Below are 26,321 nucleotides of genomic sequence, written 5' to 3' on the forward strand. Positions count from 1 at the left end.
TGGCTCCGCCCGGCTCCCTTTGGCTCCGCCCGGCCCTCCCCGGCTCCCTTTGGCTCCCTTTGGCTCCGCCCGGCCCTCCCGCCGCGCAGGCGCTGCCGTGCGGGGCTGCCGCGGGCCCGGGGCGGCTGGAGCGGGCCCCGCCATGGGGGACGTGAAGAACTACCTGTACGCCTGGTGCGGCCGGAGGAGGGTGATGCCGGCCTACGAGATCCGCGCCGCCGGCGGCCGCGGCCGGCAGACCTTCCTGTGCGAGGTTCGAGCTTGAGGCGGCGTAGGGCTCCGCCGGGGCCCCGGCGTGTTGCGGGGCTCTGTCCGGGACCGGGGGCTGTGCTGCGGGGCTGGGGGCACGGCGGGGGCTCTGCCAGCGGCTCTGAGGGCACGCTCGAAGGCAGTGTGGGGCCTTGCCGGGGGTCTGGGGCTCCTGACGGGCTCCGGGCTTTGTCAGGGGTCGGACCCGGGGCTTTGCCCCAGGGAAGGTGGGATCAGTGCCGGGGTGTGGGAGCCGGTCTGGCGGCTCTGTCACAGGGAGCCTTGGGCCCTGCTGCGGGTGCTGCCGTGGCCTGGGCTCTGCCAGGGGGAGCCCGGGGCCAGCACCGGGTCTGGGTCCTGCCCGGGACCCGGGTCCTGCCCGGCCTCAGGGGGAATCATGGAAGCCCAGGGCTTGGGGAGGGCTGGGGCGCTTTTATTCAGAGTGTCCTGGCTGCGTGTGCACGGTGTGAAAGGAGGGAAGAAGCCCGAATGATGTTCTTACAGGGAAAACGGGTTGGTTTATTTAAGGGTGGTGTGTGTCTCTGCACTGTGTGCGACCCTTCTTGCAGTTAAAATAGCTGGTGAGGGATACTGTATGTCCCCTTTGGCAACAGCTTTGGTCTGATCTTGAACTTGAGATGAAATGTATTAAAGAATTATTGTTGGAATGGTTGTTACTCTGCACTGCTCTAATAGTAGTTTACTCCTGCCTCTAGATATTTGGGATGTAGGTGCTGTGAATTCAGGTTGGCTCTGACAGGTAACTGGCACTAATTGTGAGGCCATATGTAGAACAGATCAGTTAATGAGTGATGCCATGGATTTGCACTAAACAACTTAAATTTGTCATTTTACCCTTCACTCCCCTGTTTGTCTTCTGCATCAGTAAGGAAGCAAAGAAACACAGTGGCATTAAAGCAATTTTCAAAGTATTATAACTGGTTAAGCAATACTCAGATAGAATGGTTGTATGAATAGATATATTCACAGAATCATAGAATGGCTTGGGTTGGAAAGGACCTTAAAGCTCATCCAGTCCCACCCCCTGCCATGGACAGATATTTTCCACTATCCCAAGCTCCAAGCCCCATCCAGCCTGGCCTTGAACACTTCCAGGGAGAGGGCAGCCAGAGCTTCTCTGGGCAACCTGTGCCAGGGTCTCACCAAACTCACAGTGAATAATTTCTGCCTAATATCCCATCTAACCCTGCCCTCTGTCGGTGTGAAGCTGTCCCCCCTTGTTCTGTCTCTCCATGCTTTTTGTAAAAAGTCATATATTGTATTGTACAATACTATACATAATACATATTGTGTATAGTATTGTACAATACAATATATAAGTATTGTACTGGGTTTGATATGTTGATGCCCCATGATTATCCATGGAAGCTTTACAAGTGAAAGGATCAGTCTCACTTAAACATCTCTCTTGCTGATTTTTACAGCCTGGTAGGATGGCTGTGAATCCTGTATGGTTACTATGTGGTTAGAGATACCATTGTCTAAAGTAAATAAAAAAAATTGGAGATAAATCACTTACGTGTAGTTGGAATAACTTGGAGCTATGGCTGAGTAGACACAAGGTCACGCTTGTGAAAATCCCCAAGAGTTTGGGATTTAGGTTGAGGAAAGTGACCTTGTGCAGAGTTTGCTGTGTGTTGCCCTTCCTACATTGTTTTTTCTTCTTCCACAAGGTTTTGGGAAGCCCTTGTGCTCTAAGAGGAGAAGTTCTCAGGATGTGGGGGTTTGTTTTTCAAAACCTGTATGTAATATTAGTTATATTATTTCTTAGTAACATTATTTCTCCTGTACTTATCCGCAGCCAGGATTTGGTGTTCCTGTGGGTGTTGCTGGCCCCTTTCATCTTCACATGAGCAGTGTGTTGTTCCTTGCAGGTTCGAGTGGAAGGCTTCAATTATGTTGGCATGGGCAACTCTACCAACAAGAAGGATGCGCAGAGCAACGCTGCCCGAGACTTCATCAACTACTTAGTGCGGGTGAATGAAATGAAGAAGGATGAAATCCCTGCTTTTGGAGTAAGATGCTCTTTCTCCTTACCAAAGACTACTCTATTATTGTGCTGCCATGCTCCCAGTTGTGTTTCAGCCCTGGAGCTCAGTCTGGGTTGTGTTTCATCCCTGGAGTTCGGTCTGGTGCCCCTGTGCAGTGATGAATGTGAGGAAGGCTGAGGCACATACAGAATATCATGGAATCGTGGAATCATTTAGGTGGCAAAAGACCTTTGAGATTGAGGTCCAAGTGAATGTTGTAGGATGATCTGGCAAATACAGCTGCATGTTGTATTTACCAGATCAAATGATGCAAAGCTGATGAGGCTGGAAAGAATTCAGAGTGCATCTGAGGTGCAGCCTGTCTTTCAAAGTGCTGAGTACTCACACCTGACACTGTGAAGTCTTAAAGCCATGCTCTAATATATATATATATATTAATATATGTATATATATGAAATATATATAATCCTTTAAAAATTACGAAAACCAAGCTCAAAAATAATAATCACAGATATAGCAAACCAGACATTGAAAATCTGGCATTTTTAAACCATAATTGCTTCAGGTGTGTAACAGGATCACTGGTTTTTTATGTTTTGTGAACACTCAACAGTGACTATCACTTAAAGGCTGAGGAAGAGGAGGGTAACTGTCATTGCAGCAAGTTTAGAGAAATAAATAAAGCATGAAGAACCTGTTGAGAGGGAAGAATCTTCTAGTGCTCCATTGAGGATACAGGAATTTTCTGAGTGGAAGCAGTCTCCCTGCTTCATCAGCCTAGGTGGAACCCAGTGGGAGCAGGACTGCTATTTTGGTTTTAATTTGCCAATTAGTTTCTTGGCAGTTCAGTGTTAAAATATTCACAGTTGTGTTACTATTGGGATTGCTTCTGAGTAGTAATTGTTGCATATTTACTGGGGATGACTGTTGCATGATTTTGCCTGAGGTCTTTAAACTTCCTGAACAATTTCTAGCTAAATAGTAAAATGGCTTATTCTGCACCAATGTGATGAGGTTTTCCTTCATTCCCTTCCCTAGCCAGCAGCAGGTGATAACCGCACTGGAGGACAGGAAGCAGCTAGAGGTGTCACTGGTTCCAGTTCAGCTGTGGGGGGACCTCTTCCTCCACATTTGCTTTTAAAAAGTGAAGTAGGTAAGACTGAAAACTGTAATTTCTGTGTATTTGAATGTATTTTGGCAGTGATTTCTCCCCCACATTGCATCACTCTGCAGACAGGACACCAAAGTCATAGTTTTGAGGCAGAGTTGTGGATGACTGCATGAGATCTGTGGGACTGGTCATGGCCTGTCAGGATGGCCAGGCATTGCCTCTCCATTGCTAAGAACATGTTTTGGGGAGTTATTTTATTTCATTTCATTTCATTTCGTTTTGTTTTGTTTTATTTTATTTATTTTATTTTATTTTATATTTTTTTTCTGTGTGATAGGCAATGGACCAGGTGCAGCACCTGGAAACTGTGGCAGTCATGGAGCTCAATGGGATCGGGGTGCAAACTTGCAAGATTATTATTCCAGAAAAGAGGAGCAAGAAGTGCATGAGGTAAGTCATGCAGAGGAATTCTCCTTTAGTTCTTAAATAGGTATCTTTCATCCTCTTTAATTCGTTGTTTGCATTTATAATCAAGGTTGCAGTTTTCTTTTGATATTTTGCTGTTAGTTTAAGCTGCATATTTATTTGTTGACTTTTAATGAAGTTAATTTTTTTAAGATAGGGACAAATAAATCACTCTGGATAGTCTGAACATCCAGGACTTTGTATAGACATTTTATTCTGAAAATAAAGAATTACTGAGGACTTTTTTGCATTTTCTGTGCTGTCTTGATTATTTTATAGCATACAGGTGAATTACTTAATCTTTAAACTGGTAAATGATACTCTTTTTTCCATATTAGACCCCAGAGTCAGAAGTGGACTTAAATGCAGATCTTCATGGGGGTTGGACCTTGGAAAATGCCAAGGCACGTCTGAACCAGTTTTTCCAAAAGGAGAAGATCCAGGAAGAATATAAATACACTGAGATGGGGCCTGATCACAACAGGTTTGGTGGTTTTAGTCACTGTCCATGTGTGAAGGGTTCAAAATATTTTTGACAGCGGTTGTTCACATTTACTTGCCACGCTCCGTAGAGCCATAGTGTTCTTTGCCAGGACCAACAATATCCCTAAATATTGATATGGGGGTGAGTAGCCTCAGTGCAGAGATCTGAGGTTTTGAAGAAATTCCTGAGAAATTGTGGATATGCAGCTTTTACACTGAATTCTGTCCTCTAGCCAGCTGCTTGGGTGCCAGTTTCTGTGAAAAGAGAGCTCAACTGTTTGTGATAATTATTCTGTAACTGTTGTTGCCTTTGTGCATTTTAAGTCTTAAATTTGCTTATAGAGCAATGTGCTTTAAGGACATTTTATTTATATTTTTATTATATATATTATTATTATATAATATGTATTTATTATAATTAACTTTTTTGGCAATACAGTCTTCTTTTGAAAAAAGTAGTTTGGCAGAATCTTCCCAAAGGAGTTCTGAGAGTCTTAAGTTTCAGTTAAGACCAGCTGGATATTACTCTTTTTTGACTTTTAACCATTCCACCAGAGAATTTGCATGTGCTTCTCCCAAATGAAAGTAGTTCCTAACAGATTGTGCATAAAGAATTGATGGTTTTTATTATTTTATCCCTATTAGGAACAGTCTTTACAAATCATCCAGATGTTAGGATGTGGTATTATTTCTGGTGAAATATAATGGTGTTTTATGGCAGGAAACAATGGTATGGTGCTGCTGCTGGATTCTCCTGATTGGGTTTGGTGTTGGGCTTTTTTGCATTATATAAACTTGTGTCCTATGAGACTTATATTTTTAGAAATACAGGAGAATTTTCCTATTACAGCCTTTTCAAGAGAGTCCCACTTGCAGGACTTTTTGTATTCTTTTATTAATGAGTCTTCCAATAATTTGGAACATCTAAAAGATGTCTATTGGTACAAAAAGTTGTAAATTCTTATTTAAAACCTGTCTTCAAGTCACTTCATGTCAATTTATGTGCCTCAGGCAAGGCCTTTTCCTTTACTTAAGTGAGTGACATAAAAAGTTAGTTTGTACAGTACTAGGAATTTAAATTATGCTAGTTGCAGGCATAGCTTCTGAACATTTATCTTGCAGTGTAGGCACACAGTTTGTGGTGATTGGGATGGGGCTGTGGGAGCCTCATCCCCAGTGGGCTCAGCTGTGAGGAGCAGGTGAGCAGCACTGACAGCAATGAGCCATGGAGTGCCCAGGGGCACTGAGCAACCACCAAAGGGAGCAGAGGCACACAGTGCAATCTGTGAACATGAGGGGATAAAAGGCTGGGCTAAAGGACAAGAAGGACAGAGGCTTGCATCTTTCTGAAGTGTTGTGGTGTTACTCTTTCAGGGTGAATGCTTAAAGCCTTCTGAAACTTTATGATAATACTGTATCATAGCTGTCTCAACTTAGACATATGTTGTGATATTGTAGCTTAGGGATTATTTGTGTAGCTCCTTTTTTGTTACACTTTCTGTAGCATTAAACCCCATGTATTTAAATTTATCTAGTCTTGAGCAGAATGAAATTATACTGATGGCAGTATGTTTCTCAGCCTGGTTATTGTTCTTCTGGAGTGCATTTGTTCAGGGAACTTTTTGTTCAGGGAAGTGTGTGTGGATTGCCCTGGATGGAATGGCAGAAAGGGCTATTCACTATCTCCTGCAACAAATCAAATAGACATGAAATAATCTTAACGTGGTGTAGGGCTCATTGAGAGCCTGTTGGATTTAATCCTTTTGGTGTGTGTAATAGGAGAGAGATGTTTTTGGAGTTTCGAGGGTGTAATAAAGGTTGTTAATAAAGGTAGGTTGTTGAGTTTTTTTAAAGAAATAACAGTTATTGTGCATCTTGCCAATCTATTTTGGGGATTTTTTGAGGTAATGATCAGAGATATAGATTATAACATATATCAGCCATGCTCTCAGAGGTTTGTGGTCAATTAATCATATTCATGGTCTGAGAACTTAGTAATAGCTGGAAAACTTGAATTTGGAAACTTTAACTGTGATAGGAGGGTATAAGTTGTAAATATAAAGATGTTTGTCCTAAAATACAAAGCATGAGCTCATGTTAAGGGATGGGATGTGGCTTTTCTGTGTTGGGATGCCTGTGCCTCCTTCTGTTCCTGCTGAAGACCTACACCACAGACCTGCGCCTGCTAACACAGGGGCTGCTGAGGCTGGACTAGGGAATCATGTGGGATTCTGCTGCAAACTGATTTCTGGTGTTGCTGTTCTCCCCTCAGGTGGAGGAGAATGAGATTGAATGCTGACTGTAGGCCTGGCTGAGAAACATACTGTCATCGGTGTCTTAGGTGGCTGTTGTGTCCCTGAGAGCCAGTGGCCTTCGACCCCTGAAGCCACTGTGCCTGAAGGTCAGTTTGCTGATAGCACAGGAAGGAGGGATAACCTGAAATTTCAAACACTTAACCTTTTTTATTGTTTGTTTGCAGCAAAAAATGAAGGACACAGGTGCAAGGCCCAGCCTCCACCCGTGCAAAGGCCAAGCCCTAGTTTCCAAAGAGGATCTCAATCCAATAAATTCCAGTCATGCATCTTGAGTCACATTTACCAGTTTAAGTCCTGTCTTACAAGAATTCAGCTTTAATATTTCCTGTGGCAAATACAGGCTTAGGTTTGGGATTCTTAAAAACATGGGTTATGATTTCTGTTCTCCTCTGTTGAGGATTTTTTTTTTTAAGCCTGAATTCTTTCCTGTGAGGGTGGTGAGACCCTGGGATAAGTTGCCCAGAGCAGCTGTGGCTGCCTCCATCCCTGGAAGTGTCCAAGGCCAGGTTGGACAGGGCTTGGAGCAAGCTGGGATAGTGGAAGGTATCCTTACCCAGGGGATTGGAACGAGGTGGTTTTTAAGATCCCTTCCAACTCAAACAATTCCATGATCCTATGATTCTGTGATGGTTATGCCAGTTAACCTTTAACTGAACTGGCTACATGTCTACTAAGTAAACTGTTGGGTTTGCTACCAGAGTTACCCTTGAGTAACTACTACTCTGTTACTCAAGTTTTGCTGTTTCTATAATATGGCAATAAGGGAATGGAAATTCATGCAAATTTAAATATTCTGTCTCCTGTTCAGATAAGTTCAATGTTTTTGACTAAATGACCTGGTTTGGTTTTGTTTATGCTCTGAGCTGATCAAGTGTGTGGCAAAAAGCAGTGTAACTGTATTAATGATGCATCTAGTCATTAAACACAGGCTGTTAGTGGATTACATTAGTTTTGTACCAATACTACTGTGGGATACAGTTATTGGTACATTGGGATGCATGTTAATGTTACATCCCACCTGCTTTGTAATTGTTGCTTTAAACTTGGACAGCTCAAAGCATATTTCCTAATAACATGGCTGAAAATTTCAGTGCTGAACAGTGGCACGTTCAGAGCTCTTCTTATCAAATGTACTGATTCTGTTGATGACAGGTCTGTTACCTACTACCTTGGGGTTAAAGGGACTAAAAGCAGTAATACTTTACCTTGGTTGTTGATGAATTGAGAGTTTCTGCCTGAGGACAGAGATCTTTGCCTGGAAATATTGGAAAGACTAAGTATGTTTGGTAGTTGTACCTTTGTGTTCTTTTCTTTCTCTTGCAGGAGCTTTAATGCAGAAATGAACATTTATGTGAGGCAGCTGGGCAGAAGTAAGTGCTCCTATTTATTTTTTAACTTAGCAAGAGATGGGTGTTGGTATAGAAGAACATTTGTGGGCACAGAGTTGATTATAGTTATGTGGTGGAGCCACTTCCAGAGGTAAAGGATCATTTGTGTGATGTTGCTGGGTGGTATTGGACAATCATATTTCCTTAGGCACTGAATGCAGAAAAACTTCAAAGGATTTAGCAGTAAAGTAACATCACACAACTAGTGTGAGCTGGGCAATGGAGGGGCCTGGTTGGATTTTAATTTGGAATTCTGGATTTATCAAGATTTGAGACTGTCCATGAAACCTGGTTTGAGTGTAGAGTCAGAGAGCCCAGTTCAGAGTAGTATCTTCTGTGGAATCTGCTCAACTCCTTTGCTGCTACAGCTCTGACCTTTGTGTGCTGCAGGGATTTTCAGTCGTGAGCATGGATCAAACAAAAAGCTGGCAGCACAAGCCTGTGCCCTTTCCCTGGTCAGACAGCTCTACCATCTTGGTATCATTGAGCCTTACTCTGGGCAGACAAAGAAGAAAGGAGAATCGGTGAGTTTGGCAGGAGGGACAGGAATTATTGTTTTCATTTCATAACACGGACGCACTCTCATAAACATAAGGAGTGAGTTAAGAGTTTGCTCTCCATATGTAACATCTTACAAGTTATTAATATTTTTTATTCTTTAGCAGCTGTTTCTGTTCTGGTGAGTGATTTGGATCAGAAATATAATTTCATATGTATGTGACTGGATGAGTTACTAATTTTACATGCTCTTAAATAGGATTTGTAACAAATGTTATTTTCAGTCTAATTTTTCTGCAAGCTTGAATATTTCTGTCTAGGCTGGCTGTTTGGATTAATTGTCTGTCACATGAGGATTTTCTGGCAATTCAAATATATATACACACATACCAAGGAGTATATGTTATTTTGGTATTTGGTTGCAAGTTTGGGAACGTGTTCCTCTGAAATGAAACCCAGATATTTAAAAATAGCCTACAAATCTTTATTCAATGAAAAGTCAGCAAAACATTCCAAGAATGTGAATTCTGAACTGATGATACTCTTTGGCCTTATTTCACAAGGAGGTGTAATAGCCCACAGTTCTGACTTCCAGTGCCTGTCTTTTTGTGTATAATGATGCGTAGTTTTTAAATATTTCCTAGTTGGAACCCTATGAGGTGTCGCTGTCTCCTGACTTGGAAAATCATCTGCAAAAGACTGTACGGGAACTGTCTCTGGAGATTGTGCCTATGGTGAGTGTGTGGTTCAATACTCCAAGTATGGACCATCACATCTGCTCATTTAATCATTTATCTGTCTTTGCCCACTCTGCTTTTGGATTTATAGCCTGAAGATCCCAGTAATCCGGTTCTGATCAACGTTGGCAAGCTGGCCCATTTTGAACCATCACAGAGACAAAGTCATACGGGAGTTGTTCCCTGGTCACCACCTCATTCCAACTGGAACCCTTGGACTGGCTGCAATATTGATGAGGGTCCTCTGGCAAATGTAAGACAGCTTAAAAAATGGATCTGTTGCTTGATTTCCCCATGCTTCCAGAACTTCTAAATGCTTCTCCCCCACCAGAATTTGAAGTGTTTAAAGAATTTAACTAAAAACATCTAGCCTTTTGGTACCAAATTTGCATTTCTTCAGATTTCTATTGCAGATGGTAGACAGGATTTGTCTTATGAATTCTCTTCCAACTTTTAGCTTTTCAGCTACTGTTTAAAGGGTGGGTTTGTGTTTACATTAGGTGACTATTGATATTAAAAACTCCTGTTTAAATCATCTTCTTCTTAGCTTACTGCTGAATAGAGTGTATTTCTCAAGCAGTCAAAGTATTTCAATTTAAATAATCATTATTTTTCAGTGTTGTCGGTCTTTCTGAGAGACTTCTTTGGAGATGAATGTTTAATACACTGAAATGAGTGAAATAAAACAGCTCAGAGGCGTAACTGATTTCAGGGAGTTATGCAGGAAACCATCCTTTAGGGGTATTTGGGATCACGATGTTGGTGTGACTGGTGTGATACTGAAGTTAGGATGTAGAGAAGAAGAGGGGTCAAAAAGCCTCCAAGTAATGTCTTGCACTTCCAGCTCACTCCGGAGCAGATCAGCACGGATCTGAGAAGTGATTTCATGTATCGTCTGGAGCAGGACCAGGAATTGCAGAGGGTAAGTGTGTGTCCTGTGACCTGTCATCCTTGTGCTGGGCTCTTGATTTTCCAGAAGGGCTTGAATGTAACACAAAGTGTACAAGGCTGGATTTCAGCACAAATACACAACACGTTTTCAGAAGTGCTGGATGTTCCACTGGGGTGGATGTGCGGGTGAGTTGTGCTGTGCCAGGAAAAAGTACAAACTATGACCTGTTCTTTGTCAGTTTTTCCATTGGGTAAGGGAAAAGTGTAGAAAAGTGAGGCAAAGTATAGATGTGCAGCAGAACAGGCTGATTTTTGGAGATTTTGGAAATGTCTGGACTTCTTTTTTCCAGATCCAAGAAGCAAGAGAGGCTTTACCTCTGAAGAATTTTGAAAGTGAAATTCTGGATGCAATCCATCACAATTCTGTTGTTGTCATCCGTGGTGCCACTGGTTGTGGCAAAACCACTCAGGTGCCCCAGTATATCTTGGATGAATACATCAGAACCAACCGAGCTGCTGAGTGCAACATAGTGGTGACACAGGTGAGGAATGTGTGGCCACTGCAGTTCTGTAGTAGAGATAAGAAATCACCTGTTGATTAGGATAAAATCACAGAACCATGGAATGGTTGAGGTTGGACAGGACTTAAAGCTCATCTCATTCCAACACCCTTCCATGGTCAGCAGTGCCATCCACGAGATGAGGTTACTCCAATCCCTATCCTTCCTGGCCCTGAAAGATTGAAGGATGTGTTGAGGAACCTTATTATCATTGCAGGACATAGTTCATAAAGGTACATCCTCAGCAATATAAGTAGGAGAAACCTCAGCATCATGTGTATTGTCATTTGGAATGCTATTCTTGCATGGATTTACATTTCGGATAACCTGAGTTGAACCTTGCCTAAGTGAAAACTCTCAGCAGACCCAGGGGAAATGATTTGGGAAGTAGTAGCTGGTAGTTGCCATATATCCTTATATCCCTCCTTTGTGAAAAAAACCCTATGCTGGTGCTCTATTAATGTTTAACAATTACTTTGTAAAGAAATCTTAGGACAAGACACCTGTAGTATTTAGGATTTCCTTTATTGCTTTCACTGGTATTGTGATAAACTTCTAAAAGCTCTTCATTAAGTTATGGAAAACTTTTCCATCCCTCAGCCCCGGCGGATCAGCGCAGTTTCCGTAGCAGAGCGTGTGTCCTATGAGAGGGGGGAAGAGCCTGGCCAGAGCTGCGGGTACAGCGTGCGGTTCGAGTCTGTGCTCCCTCGGCCACACGCCAGCATCATGTTCTGCACTGTGGGTCTGTATTCATTCCTTATGTTTGGAGCTTATTGTGGGTCTGAACTCTTGAGTTAGCAGCAAAAGCAGAAATATGGTTAGATTGAAATTTTTATAAAGTCTGCTTAGAAGATTGAAATGGTTTTTTTGGATAAAAGTTTGCTGGCATGCCGTTATGCAAAGAAAAAATATTTTTGTTCAGAAGTCTGATAATACAGGTCTGATAGCACACAGAAATAATTCCATGAAGAGAGAAAATTGTCATATATTGATTATCCTTAAAAGACAGAAGGGAAAGCAGCACTGGGTGGGAAAGATGGATAATGCTTGTGATAATGCTTCGTGGCCTTGCCATCACTTGTACAAAGGAAAGATGGCAATTAGAGATGGGGTTGGAAAAGGGGCTGTGCAGCCTGCACACTTCCTGATTTTTAAACCAGGGGCTGGGAGGGGGAAGGTAGAACTGTTACATGAACATTTACCTTCTGTTTCTGGTTTAGGTGTTCTTCTGAGAAAGGTGGAGACTGGGATCCGTGGCATTAGTCACGTAATTGTTGATGAGATCCATGAGAGAGACATTAACGTGAGTTACCTGGTGATGACAGTCCTCATCTCTGTATGCTTCTGTTCTGTTTAATATCTGTATGTGTTTGTGTGTAATGGCCAGTATGCGAGGGAAATTGTGTCTTAGTGAGTGTCAGATGTGTGAGTTTTCCTTCTTTGATAAGATTTTTTAGAACTCTTAATTATTCCTTATCTAAGTAGCAGAGCAAGGACCTGTGCTTCCTTGCTGCCCTCTGACTGTTCTCCTGTTGGCATCCCCTGTGTCCTGGTCCTCTCTGGAAACTGGAACACCACAGTGCAAACACATCTTGTCCAAGTTGGGGAGCACACTGAATGATGTTGTTATTTTGGAGTGCTGTTTGTATTGGCACTGTTGTATTACTGGTGGTATTCACAGACCCTGCAGATAGTGATACATTGAAATTCAGGGTTTACATGAAGTAAAATACAAGTTGATGATAGAATTAGGAGAAGTATTGTATATAATTTGAAATAGCGAACATTTTCTGTTTCCTTGATTATTCTTTATAGTTTTCAGCTTTGTCATACCAAGAGTGAGAGAAACTGTGAAGTTCTGACATGTTGTTTAAGGTTGTTTGTACAGAATTTGAGGACTCATTTGAATAAAATTGCAACAAACATTTTTCTGATGCATCTCTTCATCTATTAAATGTATGTTAATGATGTAAAATATAAGTTTGGAAATTGTGAGATTGGAATTTTGTCTGTTGAGCTAAATGCGTGCCTAACTAACTGCATGTCAGAGTCATATTTAAACAGAACTACAAACATCAAACATACCTGCACTGAGTAATTCATATTTATTTTATGAATTATGGCTACTTTATATGTAAGCCAAATTTAAAAATACTTGGGGTTGTAATGTAATTGTTAGGACAGAAGCAAACTATTTTTGTAGGAAAGAAAAACCCTTCTTTACGCTGGAAATCCTAAAAACCACTTATCCCAGGCATGGCAGTAGTTTCAAAATAAAGCACTGACAACTGTTCCTAGTTTTAGAACACTTTTGCTCTACTTGTTATTTCTCTTGCTCAGTGAATATGTAATTCCTTCTGGTTTCTTGGGAAGATACTGCTTTTTATAGCTGTGAAGTTAACAGTGTTCTTATTCTCTTTTTATGCAGACTGACTTCCTTTTGGTGGTGCTGAGGGATGTGGTTCAGGTGTATCCTGAAATCAGGGTTGTCCTCATGTCTGCCACCATCGATACCAGTATGTTCTGTGAATACTTCTTCAATTGTCCCATCATCGAGGTCTATGGCAGAACCTTTCCTGTCCAAGGTAAATCCTTGGTTGCACTTCCAGAAACTGCTTGATTTTTTATCAATCTTGCCTTCATACTCTGAAATAACCTGGTTTATTTCAGGAGACTCTTGAGAAGTGGTGTAAAGAATTATGTTCCCTTTTACTGGCTTCTAGCAGTCAGTCCTGATCATCTGTCTGTCCTTGCAGATTATTTTCTGGAAGATTGTATTCAAATGACTCAGTTTGTCCCTCCACCCAAGGAAAAGAAGAAGAAAGAGAAGGATGAAGAAAATGGTGAAGATGATGATGTATGTTTGAATTTTAATATGAAAAATTAAACAAGGGCTGTTTTTAGTACTCCAGTGTGAGTGTAATTCATTTAGCACAGTTGAAGTGAAACATCTCTAGCAGCTTTCCTATTTTTAACATATGAGATTGCTGTTAACTTCAGCAGTGGAACTAAATTTTCTTCTTGCCCTTGTAAACTGAAGATTTTCTTTTTCATTGAAGCAAAGGTTCTCATGTTTTGTCAAACTACTTCTCTTTAAAGCTAAAACTGAAATGCTTTTGAAAGTGAAGATTAGTAACCTTGGAAGAAGAACTAGAGAAATATGAGCTTGGTGGTACCTTTTTAGGGTGAAAATTTAGATTCTCTGTCTTCTCTTGCAGTTGATATTTTCAATGCTTGCATACATTGTCAAGGACATAACAGTTTTATTCAACTTTTAATTCTAGGTTTGAAACTTTTGATTGGGCTGCTTAATTGAAATATTTTTTTAAATTACCATTTTTTCTTGAAAGACATCTACCCACATATTTTATTTTCTTATTTGCCAGGCCAGCCAGTCTCTGTAGTTTGAGTAAATTAATTTATGTATTTCCTTTGTGGTATTTTTCTTTCGTAGGCCAACTGCAACCTTATTTGCAGCGATGAATATGGCCCAGAAACAAAGCACTCCATGGCTCAGCTGAATGAGAGAGAAACCTCTTTTGAACTCATTGAGGCTCTGCTGATTTATATCAGGACTCTGAATGTCCCAGGAGCTGTCCTTGTTTTCTTGCCTGGCTGGAATTTAATCTATACAATGCAGAAGCATCTAGAAATGAGCCCTCGCTTTGGTACAAGCAGCTGTTTTATTATATTTCATCTTTTCCCAAGGAAACTACTGACTGTGTGAAGATGGAAGTTGGATGAGTGGCTGAGGGAGCTAATTTGTTGTGAGACTGAATGGCTAGAAATTTTCATGTTGTGGAAAGAAGAAATGAGATTCACATAGTAGTAGTTACCAACCTTTTTGTGTTCCTGTTGTAGGAGGCCACCAGTACAGAATTTTACCTCTGCATTCCCAGGTTCCTCTGGAGGAGCAGCGTCGAGTGTTTGATCCTGTGCCTCCTGGGGTGACCAAAGTACGGAGCCTTCTCTGTGTGCAGTTCTCTTGGGCTTTTTGGAATGTATTGCTGACTTCTTTAATAAATTCTGTAGTTTATCTTGCTGGGCACTATCAGCTTTTTCAAACCAAATAACGTCACTTTACATTTCTTGTTTTTTATAGGTTATTTTATCTACCAGTATTGCTGAGACCAGCATTACCATCAATGACGTGGTCTTTGTTATCGACTCTTGCAAGTGAGTTCATGAAGCTGCTTTTTGTTTCATAAACCCTACCCTTGGGAATGCAAAAGAGGTTTTGGGAGCACACAGAAGTGCCTTGTGTTCCCATGCTCCCTGAGCTGAGTTTGAGGACTCTAACTCCTTCAGGACAAATCAGCATTGTCTTTAGCTGGTCAGCATAGTGACACACCATGCTGGCATCTTAGGGGACTGGGTTGGTCACGCTGGCACTATTCATATGAGGTGTCACTGGGTCTCCACACCAATTTGGTAGACGTCATCTGCCAAAGGAGTTTTACAAACTCTTCAGTGTCTGGCTGATGATAAAGAGGAAGGTTTTTGTAGTCTGTTACAGTTCCTGCCTTGCTGTGCATGTTCTCTGAGAAAATTACACACAGAGAGCTCATGAATTCATGGGAATTTTTCATTTTTTGAACAGTTGTGAGGACATTATTCTGTGCAATAGTTTGGGGCACTGCTTTAGAAAGAGTGTGATGCTTTAATTTCCAGACTGATGCCTGACTAACACAAAGCAGGGGTGGTTGGCTTCTTAAAATCAGTGTGACTGCAAGCTATAAAATAGGAACTGATTTGGCAGGGCTTAAAATGAAGGACATTTGATCTTTAGTGGTGTTTTTCCTGTAACAGGCAAAAAGTGAAGCTGTTCACTGCACACAACAACATGACAAACTATGCCACGGTCTGGGCATCAAAAACCAATCTGGAGCAGCGGAAAGGCAGAGCTGGGCGCGTGCGAGCCGGCTTCTGTTTCCATTTGTGCAGCAGAGCTCGCTTTGAGAGGTGAGGCTGTGATCTCCAAAAATACCCCCAGGGAATTCTCCCAGAACTGTTGGGTGCTGCTTTGGGTCAAACTGGGGGAAATCATTGCAGAAAGTGCAAAGAGAAGATGGATGATGTTGGCTCACACTGAAATATCTGTTCTTTGGCTCAAAAAAAAAAAGTACGTATCTTGTGCTTTTACCCATAGTATGAAGTGGATTCAAGAAGAGAGCAATACTGCTTGGGAATTGAGGCAAGGAAAAGAGTTTTGTAATGAGGACAAGGCTCTACTCTGTCTTCAAACACTGGGGGCACCTGGCATTGCCATGTAACAGGCCATTTTGTCATGAAAGTGATAAAAAGCAGGGATGGCAGATGTTAGTTTTCTCTCTATCCCCATTCCATGGCTAGGAAGCCCCTTCATGGTGCTCTAGCACTTTCCCTGCTGCTGAGACTTTTGACCTCTTTGTCAGACTGTTTTTCCATTACTGGAGCCATGGAAATCTCTTTGCTGGCTGCAGAAGGCAACACAGCTGTTAGTTACATTCTTATCTCTCTCCTGGAAGTTTCGGTGCCCCTTTCTCCGGCTGTTACAGCATAGCTGCGTTTTGATGTTCAACTTTTTATAAACTCTGGAAGGCCTCAGTAGATCAAAAACTCTCATTGAATTTCTCAAATTTATTTAGATCTGTTGTTGAGCACAGTGCAATGATCTTAATAATTTTTGACAGTGAACTGATTTTAGGCTGCTGAAGTAATCATGGTTTTAAGATTGCCTTCCTTCAGAGAATATAAATCTAAAATATACAAGTTCCTTAGTGCTTAAGAAAGAGTGTGTGGAGTTGTACAGATAGTTTTTTGAGAGAAATACCCTGATTCGGCTGGCACCAAATGTACATTATCTGTTCAAGGTGTTTTGAAACCTTTTCTAGCTGCACTAGAAAAGTGCTTTTATGTAGAGCAGGCTGAAAGCAGGTTGTCTCTCAGGAGTATAAGAGCTTCCTTATCAGAGCAGGAGAGGATTGTAAAGGACAAATGTGGGGCTGGGGACAGCCATGCTACTAACTGTGCTCCAGCCCTGCAGGCTCTCTGTGGTCAGCTCATGCTTGAACCCCCAGTGGGCAGTGGAGATGTGAGGACTATTCCCCCTGCATTCCCAGTGTAAATTTACCCCAAAGGACAATGGAGAAATAGAGAATTTAGTGATAGAGCCCAAATTCCAGGAGCACAAAGAGAGCCGATAGGTGGGCTCAGAGATGGAGGGCAGTGGTTTCTGCTGGTGGAATGACCCCTCGTGGTGATCAAAGCCTGTGTTCAGAGAAATGGGACTTTGTTCTCATTCCAGGCTTCAGACTCACATGACGCCCGAAATGTTTCGAACGCCACTTCACGAAATTGCTTTGAGCATCAAGCTGCTGCGCCTGGGAGGGATCGGGCAGTTTCTGGCCAAAGCCATCGAGCCGCCCCCTCTGGACGCGGTGATCGAAGCAGAGCGCACGCTGAGAGGTACCCTCATGTGCCCACGGGGCTGTGTAGTGCTCCTGGGCTAGTGGACTGGCTCCAGGTGGTCTTCCATGTATGTGATCTTTACCACCACTGGGTGCATATTCTGGCTGACACAGCAACCTGGAGGCATCATGTGGGTGGCAGTGGCTTGTGCAGCTGAAGAAATACTTGAACTCCCAGTGGAGTGTCATTCCTTTAAGAAACTTGAGCCTTCAAACTTGAGGCTTGTTTTGTTGTTTTACCAGTAAGTTATGTTAGCTTCCAGCTTCCTGTTTTCCAGCTGTGGCACTGCTGTGTTTGACTTAGACTCAGTCCAGTGCTTGAGGCATTCACAAAGCTTCTATAAAAGTACTGAAAAACAGAGGTTGGTCCTTTATTAAATAATTACCGCTTTGTATAGTTTGCTGACCCAGTATCTCAGATTCTGTCAAGAAATTAAGTCTCCAGTTTATGAATCTGCATGAAAAACAAAAAAACTGATGTGTGGGTTAGGTTGTCTCCCCACTCTCTTCAAGGAGCTAACTAGACTATGAATAAAATGGAGCAGGGAAGAACTCTAAATTTGTGCTTTAGATGTAAAACATGAAACTGACCTCAAACCTCAGCACACTTCGTAAATGTCACTAAATAAGCACTTCCTACAATTTTTAACAACGGAAATATCTATTTCATTGTTGATTTTATGGAAGAATTGTGTGCTGAGACTATGTTGCTTGTATATAGGAGGGACACCAGAATGAAGTGCATTGCTAGGGATATGTAGTCAGGTTTAATGACTTTCTGTTCTGAAAATGATTAGTACTTTCCATGCTGTGCAGCTGAGAATTACAGAACCAGGATAAAAGGCAATTTTTTTCAGTTCTAACACCAGATAGCTGTAACTGCAGGTGCCTCCCTTTCCTGGATGACCTGTGATTTTTCAGTGCAGGTATGCTGCTAGTATGTTCTTAGGGAGGTGAAACGTGTTATTCTTCAAAGTATTCTTTAGGCTTTTGGGTTCAATAGATACCAAGAAAAAATGATTTTATGGTGGTCAAGAAATTCTTTATGCATTTCCTTTCCCATTTAATTGCTGAGGCTACAAAGCTTCTTTATTTTATGTGAAAAAGCCTGTGGTAGCTTTGAGGATGAATACAGATGATATTTTTTAGGTAATAGGAGGAGGGAAAGGCAGGTAAAGCCTCAAGGAAGAGAGTTTATGGTGTTCTCTTTTTGATGAAGAAAGTTCTGTGATTTGGCAATGGCAATGAAGACTCCACAGCTGGTTGTGACAGAAATTAGGTTAGATTAATTAGATAATAGATGGTTTAATAGTGTAATAGGGGTTTGTACAGAAGCAAACTGAAAAGGGATGGGAAACTATGTATGTGAATTACATTGTGATTATTCTAACTGCAGAGGAGGTAGTAAAAATTCTGTAAAGCTCAAGTAAAACTTGTCTGACCTCAAACCAGTTTTGAAAATCAGTTTGGCAACAGTGTAATCAACATTAAACTTAAATATGCGTGGGGTTCAGTTTAAGCACAACTATTAAGTACGAACATTAAAAGTGTGCATTTCTTATCTGAAGATTTCTGGGGTTACCTAGCTGTCTTTGATAACAAGGGGTCTTGTTTCAGAGCTTGATGCCCTGGATTCCAATGATGAGTTGACACCTCTTGGAAGAATTCTGGCCAAACTTCCCATTGAACCTCGTCTGGGCAAGATGATGATCATGGGCTGTATTTTTTAGTAAGTTGAGTGGTCTCAGTGGTCATGTTCTTATTTCTCTGAGTTCCTGAGCCTCTTGCAAGAGAGAAAAACCAGTATATCTAGATGAGCAATAAATGCTGCAGCTGGGGAGAGGTGACTGAATCTTTATGGGAGCAGAGAGGGAATAACTTCCAGTGCAGGCTATAAAGTGGTCATGAAATTCAGTTAAAGGCAAGATACCAGTGGAGGCTGAGTATTTCTGAATTAAGAGTGGGACTTGAAACACCTAGGTATAACAGTGAACTAGATGTGGGGAGATATGGAATTTAACAATGAGATAAGGAGAAAAATCAGTCTCCACATTTTGCTTTAGTAGAAGATCTGTTCTTTGTCACTGTGATGGCTGTAGGGTCCTGCGATTACTGCAGGGACCTTTCACCAGAAGAAGGTGTATGGGTGGAGGAAGGGCAGATAGAGCTGATTTAACATTCAGTTCCAATGAAGTGTTTCAGTGAAGATCTCTAGCAGGTAAAGACCAAATTCCTAAGGTCTCTAGCAGTTTTCCCTGGTATCTGCAGCCTGCAGCAGGTGCTGGCAGCACTAACTCTGAATGATCCTGATCCCGTCTGTGGTTCCTTTCAGTGTGGGAGATGCTGTATGTACCATCTCTGCAGCTACCTGTTTCCCTGAACCTTTCATCAATGAGGGCAAACGCCTGGGTTATGTCCACAGGAATTTTGCTGGGACCAGGTATTCAGATCACGTGGCTTTGCTCTCTGTCTTCCAAGCCTGGGATGATGCAAGGTATGTTGTCTGGCACAGCAGGTGATGGGAGGTTACAGGTGGAGAACACAGGGTGAGCTTTTCCTTGCTTTGGTCAGGCTTCTAATTCACTCTGTTTGACTTTCAGAATGGGTGGTGAAGAAGCAGAGAAAAGGTTTTGTGAACACAAAAGACTCAGCATGGCTACTCTTAGAATGACTTGGGAAGCAAAAGTCCAGCTAAAAGACATACTTATTAGTTCTGGCTTTCCTGAAGGTGATTCTAATTAAATTCAATAGTTTAGTGATTGCATTTTTCATTCTGAGATGAAAAATAAATAACCAGGATAATCTCTGTTGAGCACCCAAGCACAGGGGGAGTATAGTGGATTTGCCATAACACTGCTCCACTTTTACAGCTGTGTTCAGGTGGGATTTTAGTGTTCTCTCCTAAAGTTGTGATGGCTGTGGTGCAGCATGGAGATTTTGGAGGTTGAGGTTAGAGCTGCAGGATTAAAAATCTATTTAACAGGTGTCCTTAGAGTGTTAGCTCCCTGACTTTCTCCGTCACTTGTTCTCCAAAATGTGCTGTGCTTTCCCCCGTCTTTCCACAGACCTTAATGGGGAGTCTGTGATCTGAACAGTGTCCTGTTCTGTGACTTCCTGGGGCTGTGCAGGAGGGATGTGCAGCAGTATGCCAAATTATTCCATTTTCTAGAGAAAAAATTCTTTAACTTGACCAAGTTCTGAATTTGCCTAATGTTGCTGAGGAGCTCAGTGAAATAGCATGACTGCCTGAATTCAGCAGATGTTTATCTCTCTTCCTTTTCATTTTTTTTCTCTTTAAATTCCTTTAATTTTTTTCTTCTCAGGCTGTTAGGATCACTGCTGTATTTATCCGTAACTATTTTCTAGGCAAGATGACTTGAAAACAAGCCACCAGAGACTCTGGGGAAGATTTTGTAACAAATGAACTAAGAAAAATATCCATTTAACCTCCCCCAAAGATCTGTCTCCAAAACAAATGCAGTAAACACATTGTGGTACAGCACATTCTGGACAAACCCATGTCTCCTTGTTTTTGAAGAGTTTGGCAGAGAAAAATACCTCTTTGTAGTAGTATTTTCCAGCTTTTCTTTCTCCATTAAGAAATAAAAAATTGAATATAGAATATATATATGCTCTGAGCACAACCGTCATTGGAGATCACATCCAGCAGCTGATTAAATCAGAAAAGGCATTAACCCAGGATCCTAAACAGCTCTGAATTGATCCAGGATCTTAAATAGCTGTTGTGCTCTCCTACATGTCCGATGGATTTGAGCCACTCTTCTGTTCTCTGCCAACAGAATGTTTGATGACTCAACCGTTTAACAACACTGGCCCTGATAACAACCTGGATGTTGTAATCTCCCTGCTGGCTTTTGGGGTCTACCCCAATGTCTGCTACCACAAGGAGAAGAGGAAGATTCTTACCACTGAGGGGCACAATGCTCTCATCCACAAATCATCTGTCAACTGCCCTTTCAGCAGCCAGGACATCAAGTATCCATCACCCTTTTTCGTTTTTGGAGAGAAGGTAGAGACTTTGGGTTTAATCTTGATAATGTGCTGCCAAGTAGTTCAAGAGGCTCTTTTTGTTAAAGAAGTCATAAGAAAAAAACCTGACTGCAATATCTAATTAGTTTTAGTTGGTGCAGGAGGATGGGGGTGTTGTTTGTTGGTTGGTTTTCTTTCTAGAAAGTAAATGTTATATGGTCCTGGTGTCACTCAGCCTCCTAGTAACTTCCAGTCAGCCATTTTCAGCAGAAGTTCCCTTGAGTTTTGTTACAACAGCCAGATTGTAGAGAAAGATCTAACTCATTATCTTCATTAGGTGTTTGTTTTAGGAGCTCTTCCATGCTAATTAGGCATCAGAGAACTTTTATCCTTATCACTTCTGCTGCTTATGAATTCAGGGAGAAAAAAGCAACATGGAATGTAGCAGTGGGGTGCTCCTGTACTGGCCTGTGTCATCTCCTGAGGATAATTTGCATTTCCCAAGCATCACCCAAAAGGTCTCCATGACCTTTTCCTCAATTCTTTGAATTTGATGTACATTCTGTGCATGTCCATTGCACCCTCTGTGAGCTCTCCTGTGCTCCAGTGACAGCCATTGTGAACTCAGCTACTTCTACTCAAGGAGCAAAGGAAGACAATGCTTTTGTGTTTGCTGATAACTGGAATTTTCAATCCTTTGAGTACAGGGATTTTTTCTTGACAGTCTGGATTCCCAAGCCGTAGTTCAGAGCTGTGGTGAGGCTTTGCTGCTTCTTCACCCTTTGTTGTCAGGATCCCAGGAGGGTTAGACCATCCTGACCATCTCTCTCAACTGAGATTCCCCTAAACGCAGCAAAGGACTTTTGAGCTCAAAAAATTTTACTTTATTAAATGAAAGTACACACAAATGGAGAGTGACTAAGATGGTGGCTTAAGAGTAGCTTAGACAGCACCTGGGTGAAGCTGGAATGCTGGAAGGGTTTGTGGGCAGATCTTTTCCTGCCCACTAGGTACCTCTTCTGTTCCTCTTTAAACTGAGGGGCAGGAGCCATGCAGCAGGGCTGTTATCTCTGGCTTGATGTTCTCAGTTCAAGCTTTCAAGCTCAACGTCAGTGTAACATGACACAGCAGTGACTGCTTGGACATCTGGCAACTTCCACATTTGCATGAGTAGGAGCCCACTAAAGCTTTTCATCACAGCCTCAGTAATTGAAGGGTGGGAAGAAAATTCAGATGTGTCCTGGTCATTTTAAGGCTGGCAAAGTATGAGCTGGCTCTTGCAAGAGCTACATAACTGCAGACACTAAAAATGACTATTTTAAAATTGAAGATAGATTTTGTTGAGGTTTCACACCAGCTAGTGCTGAATCCCTGTAAACCTGTGCCTGGCATTCAATTTCGTATGTGCACATGCTCTTGTAATTTCCTAACGTTATACCTAGCTTTAGTATGTGTTGTTTGAGGTTTTTTAAAACAAAATTCTCCAGTTTCAGTGTCCAGGAGAAGGTGCAGAGCTCTATTTTCCATTTCAAGAGTAATTTTCCTCTTTAACTTGCAGATTAGAACACGAGCCATCTCTGCCAAAACCATGACCTTGGTGAGCCCACTGCAGCTGCTCCTCTTTGCTTCCAAGAAAGTCCTGTCAGATGGAGAGCTCATTCTGGTGGATGACTGGTATGGATCTACTTGTGCTTAGAATTGTGGAATCGTGGAGTGGTTTGGATTGGAAAGGACAAAGCTCATCCAATTCCAACCCCTTGACAGAGGGGAAGGGCAGCTAATGCAGACCAAATGTCTGTAGAACAGGGATCCCAGAGCAAGCCATGCACCACAGGTGTGTTGGGAAGGCATGACCTTTCCTTCCTGTGAGGAAGGGACAGGTTAATTTGAGCCCTGTTTCATGCAGATTATCTGCTTAAACTGAAAACAGTACAAAGCAGTTTCCATAAAAACTGCTGTTTTTTCCTCTTTAACTGAAAGGTGAAAGGCACTTTGTGTTTTCAACCTCTTCCTCAGGCAAAGACTGAGGAAACCTTGTTTTCAAGGCACAGAAACACAGCTTGAGGAGAGAAATGTCTCTGGCCATGTAAATTTTATGGCCATTACCAAATAACATCTGGATGGTTGTTTTGTTTGTTTTGCTTTTACCCCCTAGTCAGTAAAAGAGAGGCAAAGAATTCCTTAAGCTTAATTTGCTAAAAATTTGAGTGTTGGAGCTTTCAAAATCTTGGAGCCTCATGTTTTCACTTTATTTTTTTGTATCTTGCTGTTTTGATGCAAGAGATTACATGTTGAATTTATCCCAGTATAGAATGATAGAAACCCAAAACAGAATGTTTTGGGTTGAAAAGTATTTTAAAGCTCATCTCAAGTCCAAACCCTGTTCAGCCTAGTCTTGGACACTCCTAGGGATGGGGCAGCCACAGCTTCTCTGGGGAACCTGTGCTAGGGCCCTCATCACCCTTACAAGGAAGAATTTCTTCCCAATATCCCATCTAACCCTGCTCTCCATCAGTTTAAAAGAATTCCCCCTTGTCCTATCACTATCTGCCTGTATGTCCTTTTGAAAGCCCTCTTCAGGCACTGGAAGGGGCTCTAAGGCCTCCCTTGGAGCCTTCTCCAGGCTGAACACCCCCAGCTCACCCAGAGCAGAGGAGTTTCAGCCCTCAGAGCATCTTCATAGCCACCAGAAGAACAGTTATGTTTTAACACTGCCAAGTCTTGGGGATCTTTCAAATTTGCCTCCTGCATTTCTCACAAGTGACAAATGAGAACTTCAGAAATGAGACTGTAGATTTCCAGCTCAATGAAAGCCGCTCTGCAGAACCTCTTGCTCCCCAGCTGCTGCCCTGGAAGCATGGCAGCTCTAACAAACTCTTTGTGCTGCAGGATCAAGCTGAAGATGCCGCACGCGGCGGCCGCCTGCATCACCGCTCTGCGCGCTGCCATGGAGGCGCTGGTGGTGGATGTCAGCAAGGAGCCCGGCATGGTGCGGCAGCTGGAGCCGGCGCAGGAGCGCATGCTGACCGTCATCCGGCAGCTGTCCCGGCCAGCCGCGGCGGGCATGGCGCTCTCGGCTGCCAGCGCCAGGTGAGAGCCCCGCTCAGAGCTGAGGGTGGGACCTCAGGCTTTGCTTTCAGGGCTGTGCTCTGAGCATGTGTGAAATGCTTGCACTCAAAGCTTACGCAGAGAGTCACTGCCTGTTTGCACAAGGACTACAGCTCTCGGGAATAACAACTGTCATCCCCTCTTCCAAAACAAAAATTACCTTCTAAAGAAAACATAATCTATATTTATTCTGGGCAAACCTTTTCCTGGAAAGAAAAACAAGTAATTGGCTGGGCTTGCACCCCTCTGTTGCCCCTTGTTTCCATCCCTTGCTTCTGAAGCAAAGGAAACTTTTCTGAAGTGGAAAAGGTGCAAAAATGCAACTGTAGTTCAACCATTGTATTGTGTTCACAAAAAATGGAGGTGGCTTAGCTGAGGATTGTGCTATTTCCCATCTTTTAGAATGCAGTTTGTGAGATTGCCTCAAGTGTATGGTGTTGTTCTTGGCCAGGTTCGGGGATGGCCCCCGCCCGCCCAAGATGGCTCGCTACGACAACGGCGCTGGCCTTCGAGGCTGGGGAGGTTACGCGCACGGCTCCGGCCGCAGGGGCAGAGGCTACGGTGGCTACCCCAGCTGGAACTCGGCAGGAAGAGGATACCCAGGTAGTCCTGGGGGAGGCTACGGAGCTGGGGGTGGCTGCCGAGGAGGAGGAGGATACCGAGGAGCAGGCAGGGGCTACCGAGGAGGCTATCAGGACATGGGCAGGGGTGGGTGGTAGTGATAGCAGGTCAGTGGAGTCTTTCCACTTCAACAAAAGTGCATTTCCTTCCCAAGTTCCTTTCTTCCTCTTCCCAGTTTGTATGCTTTTTTGGTTCCTTAGTACAAGTACAGCTCTGTAATATATAATTTTCTTGGGGAATTCCCTGCAAGTTGTATGATTTATTTTTAATAAAGAGTTTGTTTCTGAAGACTTGCATGCTATACCTTTGACTTGTGTTTGGATTTGAATTTCGAAGGCTTCTGTTGCTAATTGTGATTATTGGAGACTCAAGGCATTCTGAGGAAACCTTTTCAGTGTGTAAGACTATTTCCTGCCAAACAGATTCCAAAACACAGGTTCAGTGGGGATTTTACTTCGTTGCCTAACAAGCTGTGCAAAGAGTCTTTGCTGCAGTGGTTTTCTAACCATGCCAGGCAGCACTAGGTTCCTTTGCAGCCAGCCTCCTGCATGCCATGTGACCCTCCGTGGTGATCCAGATTGTTTGGGTGATCCAGATCATGCAGGAACATGGAATACATTTTGCAAGACTGATGTGATGCTGCTGGTCTCTGCAGAACCTGGAGTAATGTCAGAAGTATGAATTGCTCACTTCATCCAAGACAGTGTTCATTACTATTTCCAAACAGGCTTAATTCCTCCACATCCATGTGGAAGAGACCAGTTCTTTAATGGGAACACACTGGATTCCAGAGACTGGAAGCCCAGCTGGCTGCCTGATGCTCACAGAATTGTATTGACACAGAGGGGGTAGAAAGCCTTCCAGCTCTGTTCTGTTGCCAAGTCTGACAAAATTAACCTCCCCACTAATGCCACTGCAGAAATAGTAATTATTTGTGCCTGCTGGGTTGTGGGAGATGGTGGTGGTTGTAAAGCAAATCCAACATTTTTTATGTTCTCATGAAGAGTTCTTAAAAACTAGGTAAGGCTGAAGCACTGCTTCTTTAATCCAACTCTGAATTATAGAGGATAGATATTAATCTCCAATTTTAATTTACTGTGGAGCGTGTATTATCTCCTGCATGCTCTGCTGCAGTAAACCCTACACTTCCTTCTGCTGATGCCGACTTTTCTGTAGGTTGAAGAATGAATGAATGAAGAATTGTCACTCCATGCCACTGTTACAAAAACATAATTATTTTTCTTTTCCAGTTTGGGCCCAGGAACAACCTATGGGGGAGTCAGCAGGCATGGACATTGGAAGATGTGCTATAGCATTAGCCACCTTCCCTTTGCACATCTGTAGTCACTGCAGCCAGATAAAAACTGCTTTCCTTGGCTTGCCCTTCACACATGGTGTTCTCAGTCATGTTACTAGCACCAAACTGGAAGCATGAAGTCCAGTG

At 42.6% G+C, this 26,321-nt stretch overlaps 1 protein-coding gene across 2 annotated transcripts; it reads left to right on the plus strand.

Annotated features, from left to right (window-relative positions):
• Positions 1–59: 59 nt before the first annotated feature.
• DHX9 (DExH-box helicase 9) lies at positions 60–25,165 on the plus strand. Of its 2 annotated transcripts, XM_021525102.4 has the most exons (27): positions 60–253; positions 2,145–2,285; positions 3,300–3,414; positions 3,710–3,822; positions 4,176–4,321; positions 7,959–8,005; positions 8,414–8,547; positions 9,166–9,255; positions 9,350–9,511; positions 10,103–10,180; positions 10,500–10,691; positions 11,310–11,451; positions 11,930–12,012; positions 13,138–13,294; positions 13,466–13,566; positions 14,164–14,377; positions 14,571–14,665; positions 14,812–14,885; positions 15,519–15,671; positions 16,996–17,156; positions 18,776–18,887; positions 19,491–19,652; positions 19,759–19,886; positions 20,959–21,188; positions 22,707–22,822; positions 24,038–24,238; positions 24,708–25,165. In XM_021525102.4, exons 1-27 carry the CDS (start codon positions 143–145, stop codon positions 24,973–24,975), a joined length of 3,726 nt encoding a protein of 1,241 aa, XP_021380777.3. In that variant the 5' UTR covers positions 60–142; the 3' UTR covers positions 24,976–25,165. The 2 variants fall into 2 exon arrangements, with proteins under 2 accessions (XP_021380777.3, XP_077641623.2); XM_077785497.2 differs by lacking the exons at positions 60–253; positions 2,145–2,285; positions 3,300–3,414; positions 3,710–3,822; positions 4,176–4,321 and adding an exon at positions 4,332–6,721.
• Positions 25,166–26,321: the final 1,156 nt, after the last annotated feature.

This window comes from Lonchura striata, chromosome 8 (genome assembly GCF_050655825.1).
Source record: "Lonchura striata isolate lonStrDom1 chromosome 8, ASM5065582v1, whole genome shotgun sequence".
NCBI classification, from domain to species: Eukaryota; Metazoa; Chordata; class Aves; order Passeriformes; family Estrildidae; genus Lonchura; species Lonchura striata.

What these genes read in the sequence shown, in the direction of transcription:
- DHX9 (XM_021525102.4), top strand. Translation starts at nt 143, where the DNA reads ATGGGGGACGTGAAGAACTACCTGTACGCCTGGTGCGGCCGGAGGAGG. An exon ending in GCTTTTAAAAAGTGAAGTAG is followed by an intron (nt 3,415 to 3,709) that starts GTAAGACTGAAA and finishes TCTGTGTGATAG; the next exon opens with GCAATGGACCAGGTGCAGCA. An exon ending in ATCATGGGCTGTATTTTTTA is followed by an intron (nt 18,888 to 19,490) that starts GTAAGTTGAGTG and finishes GGTTCCTTTCAG; the next exon opens with TGTGGGAGATGCTGTATGTA.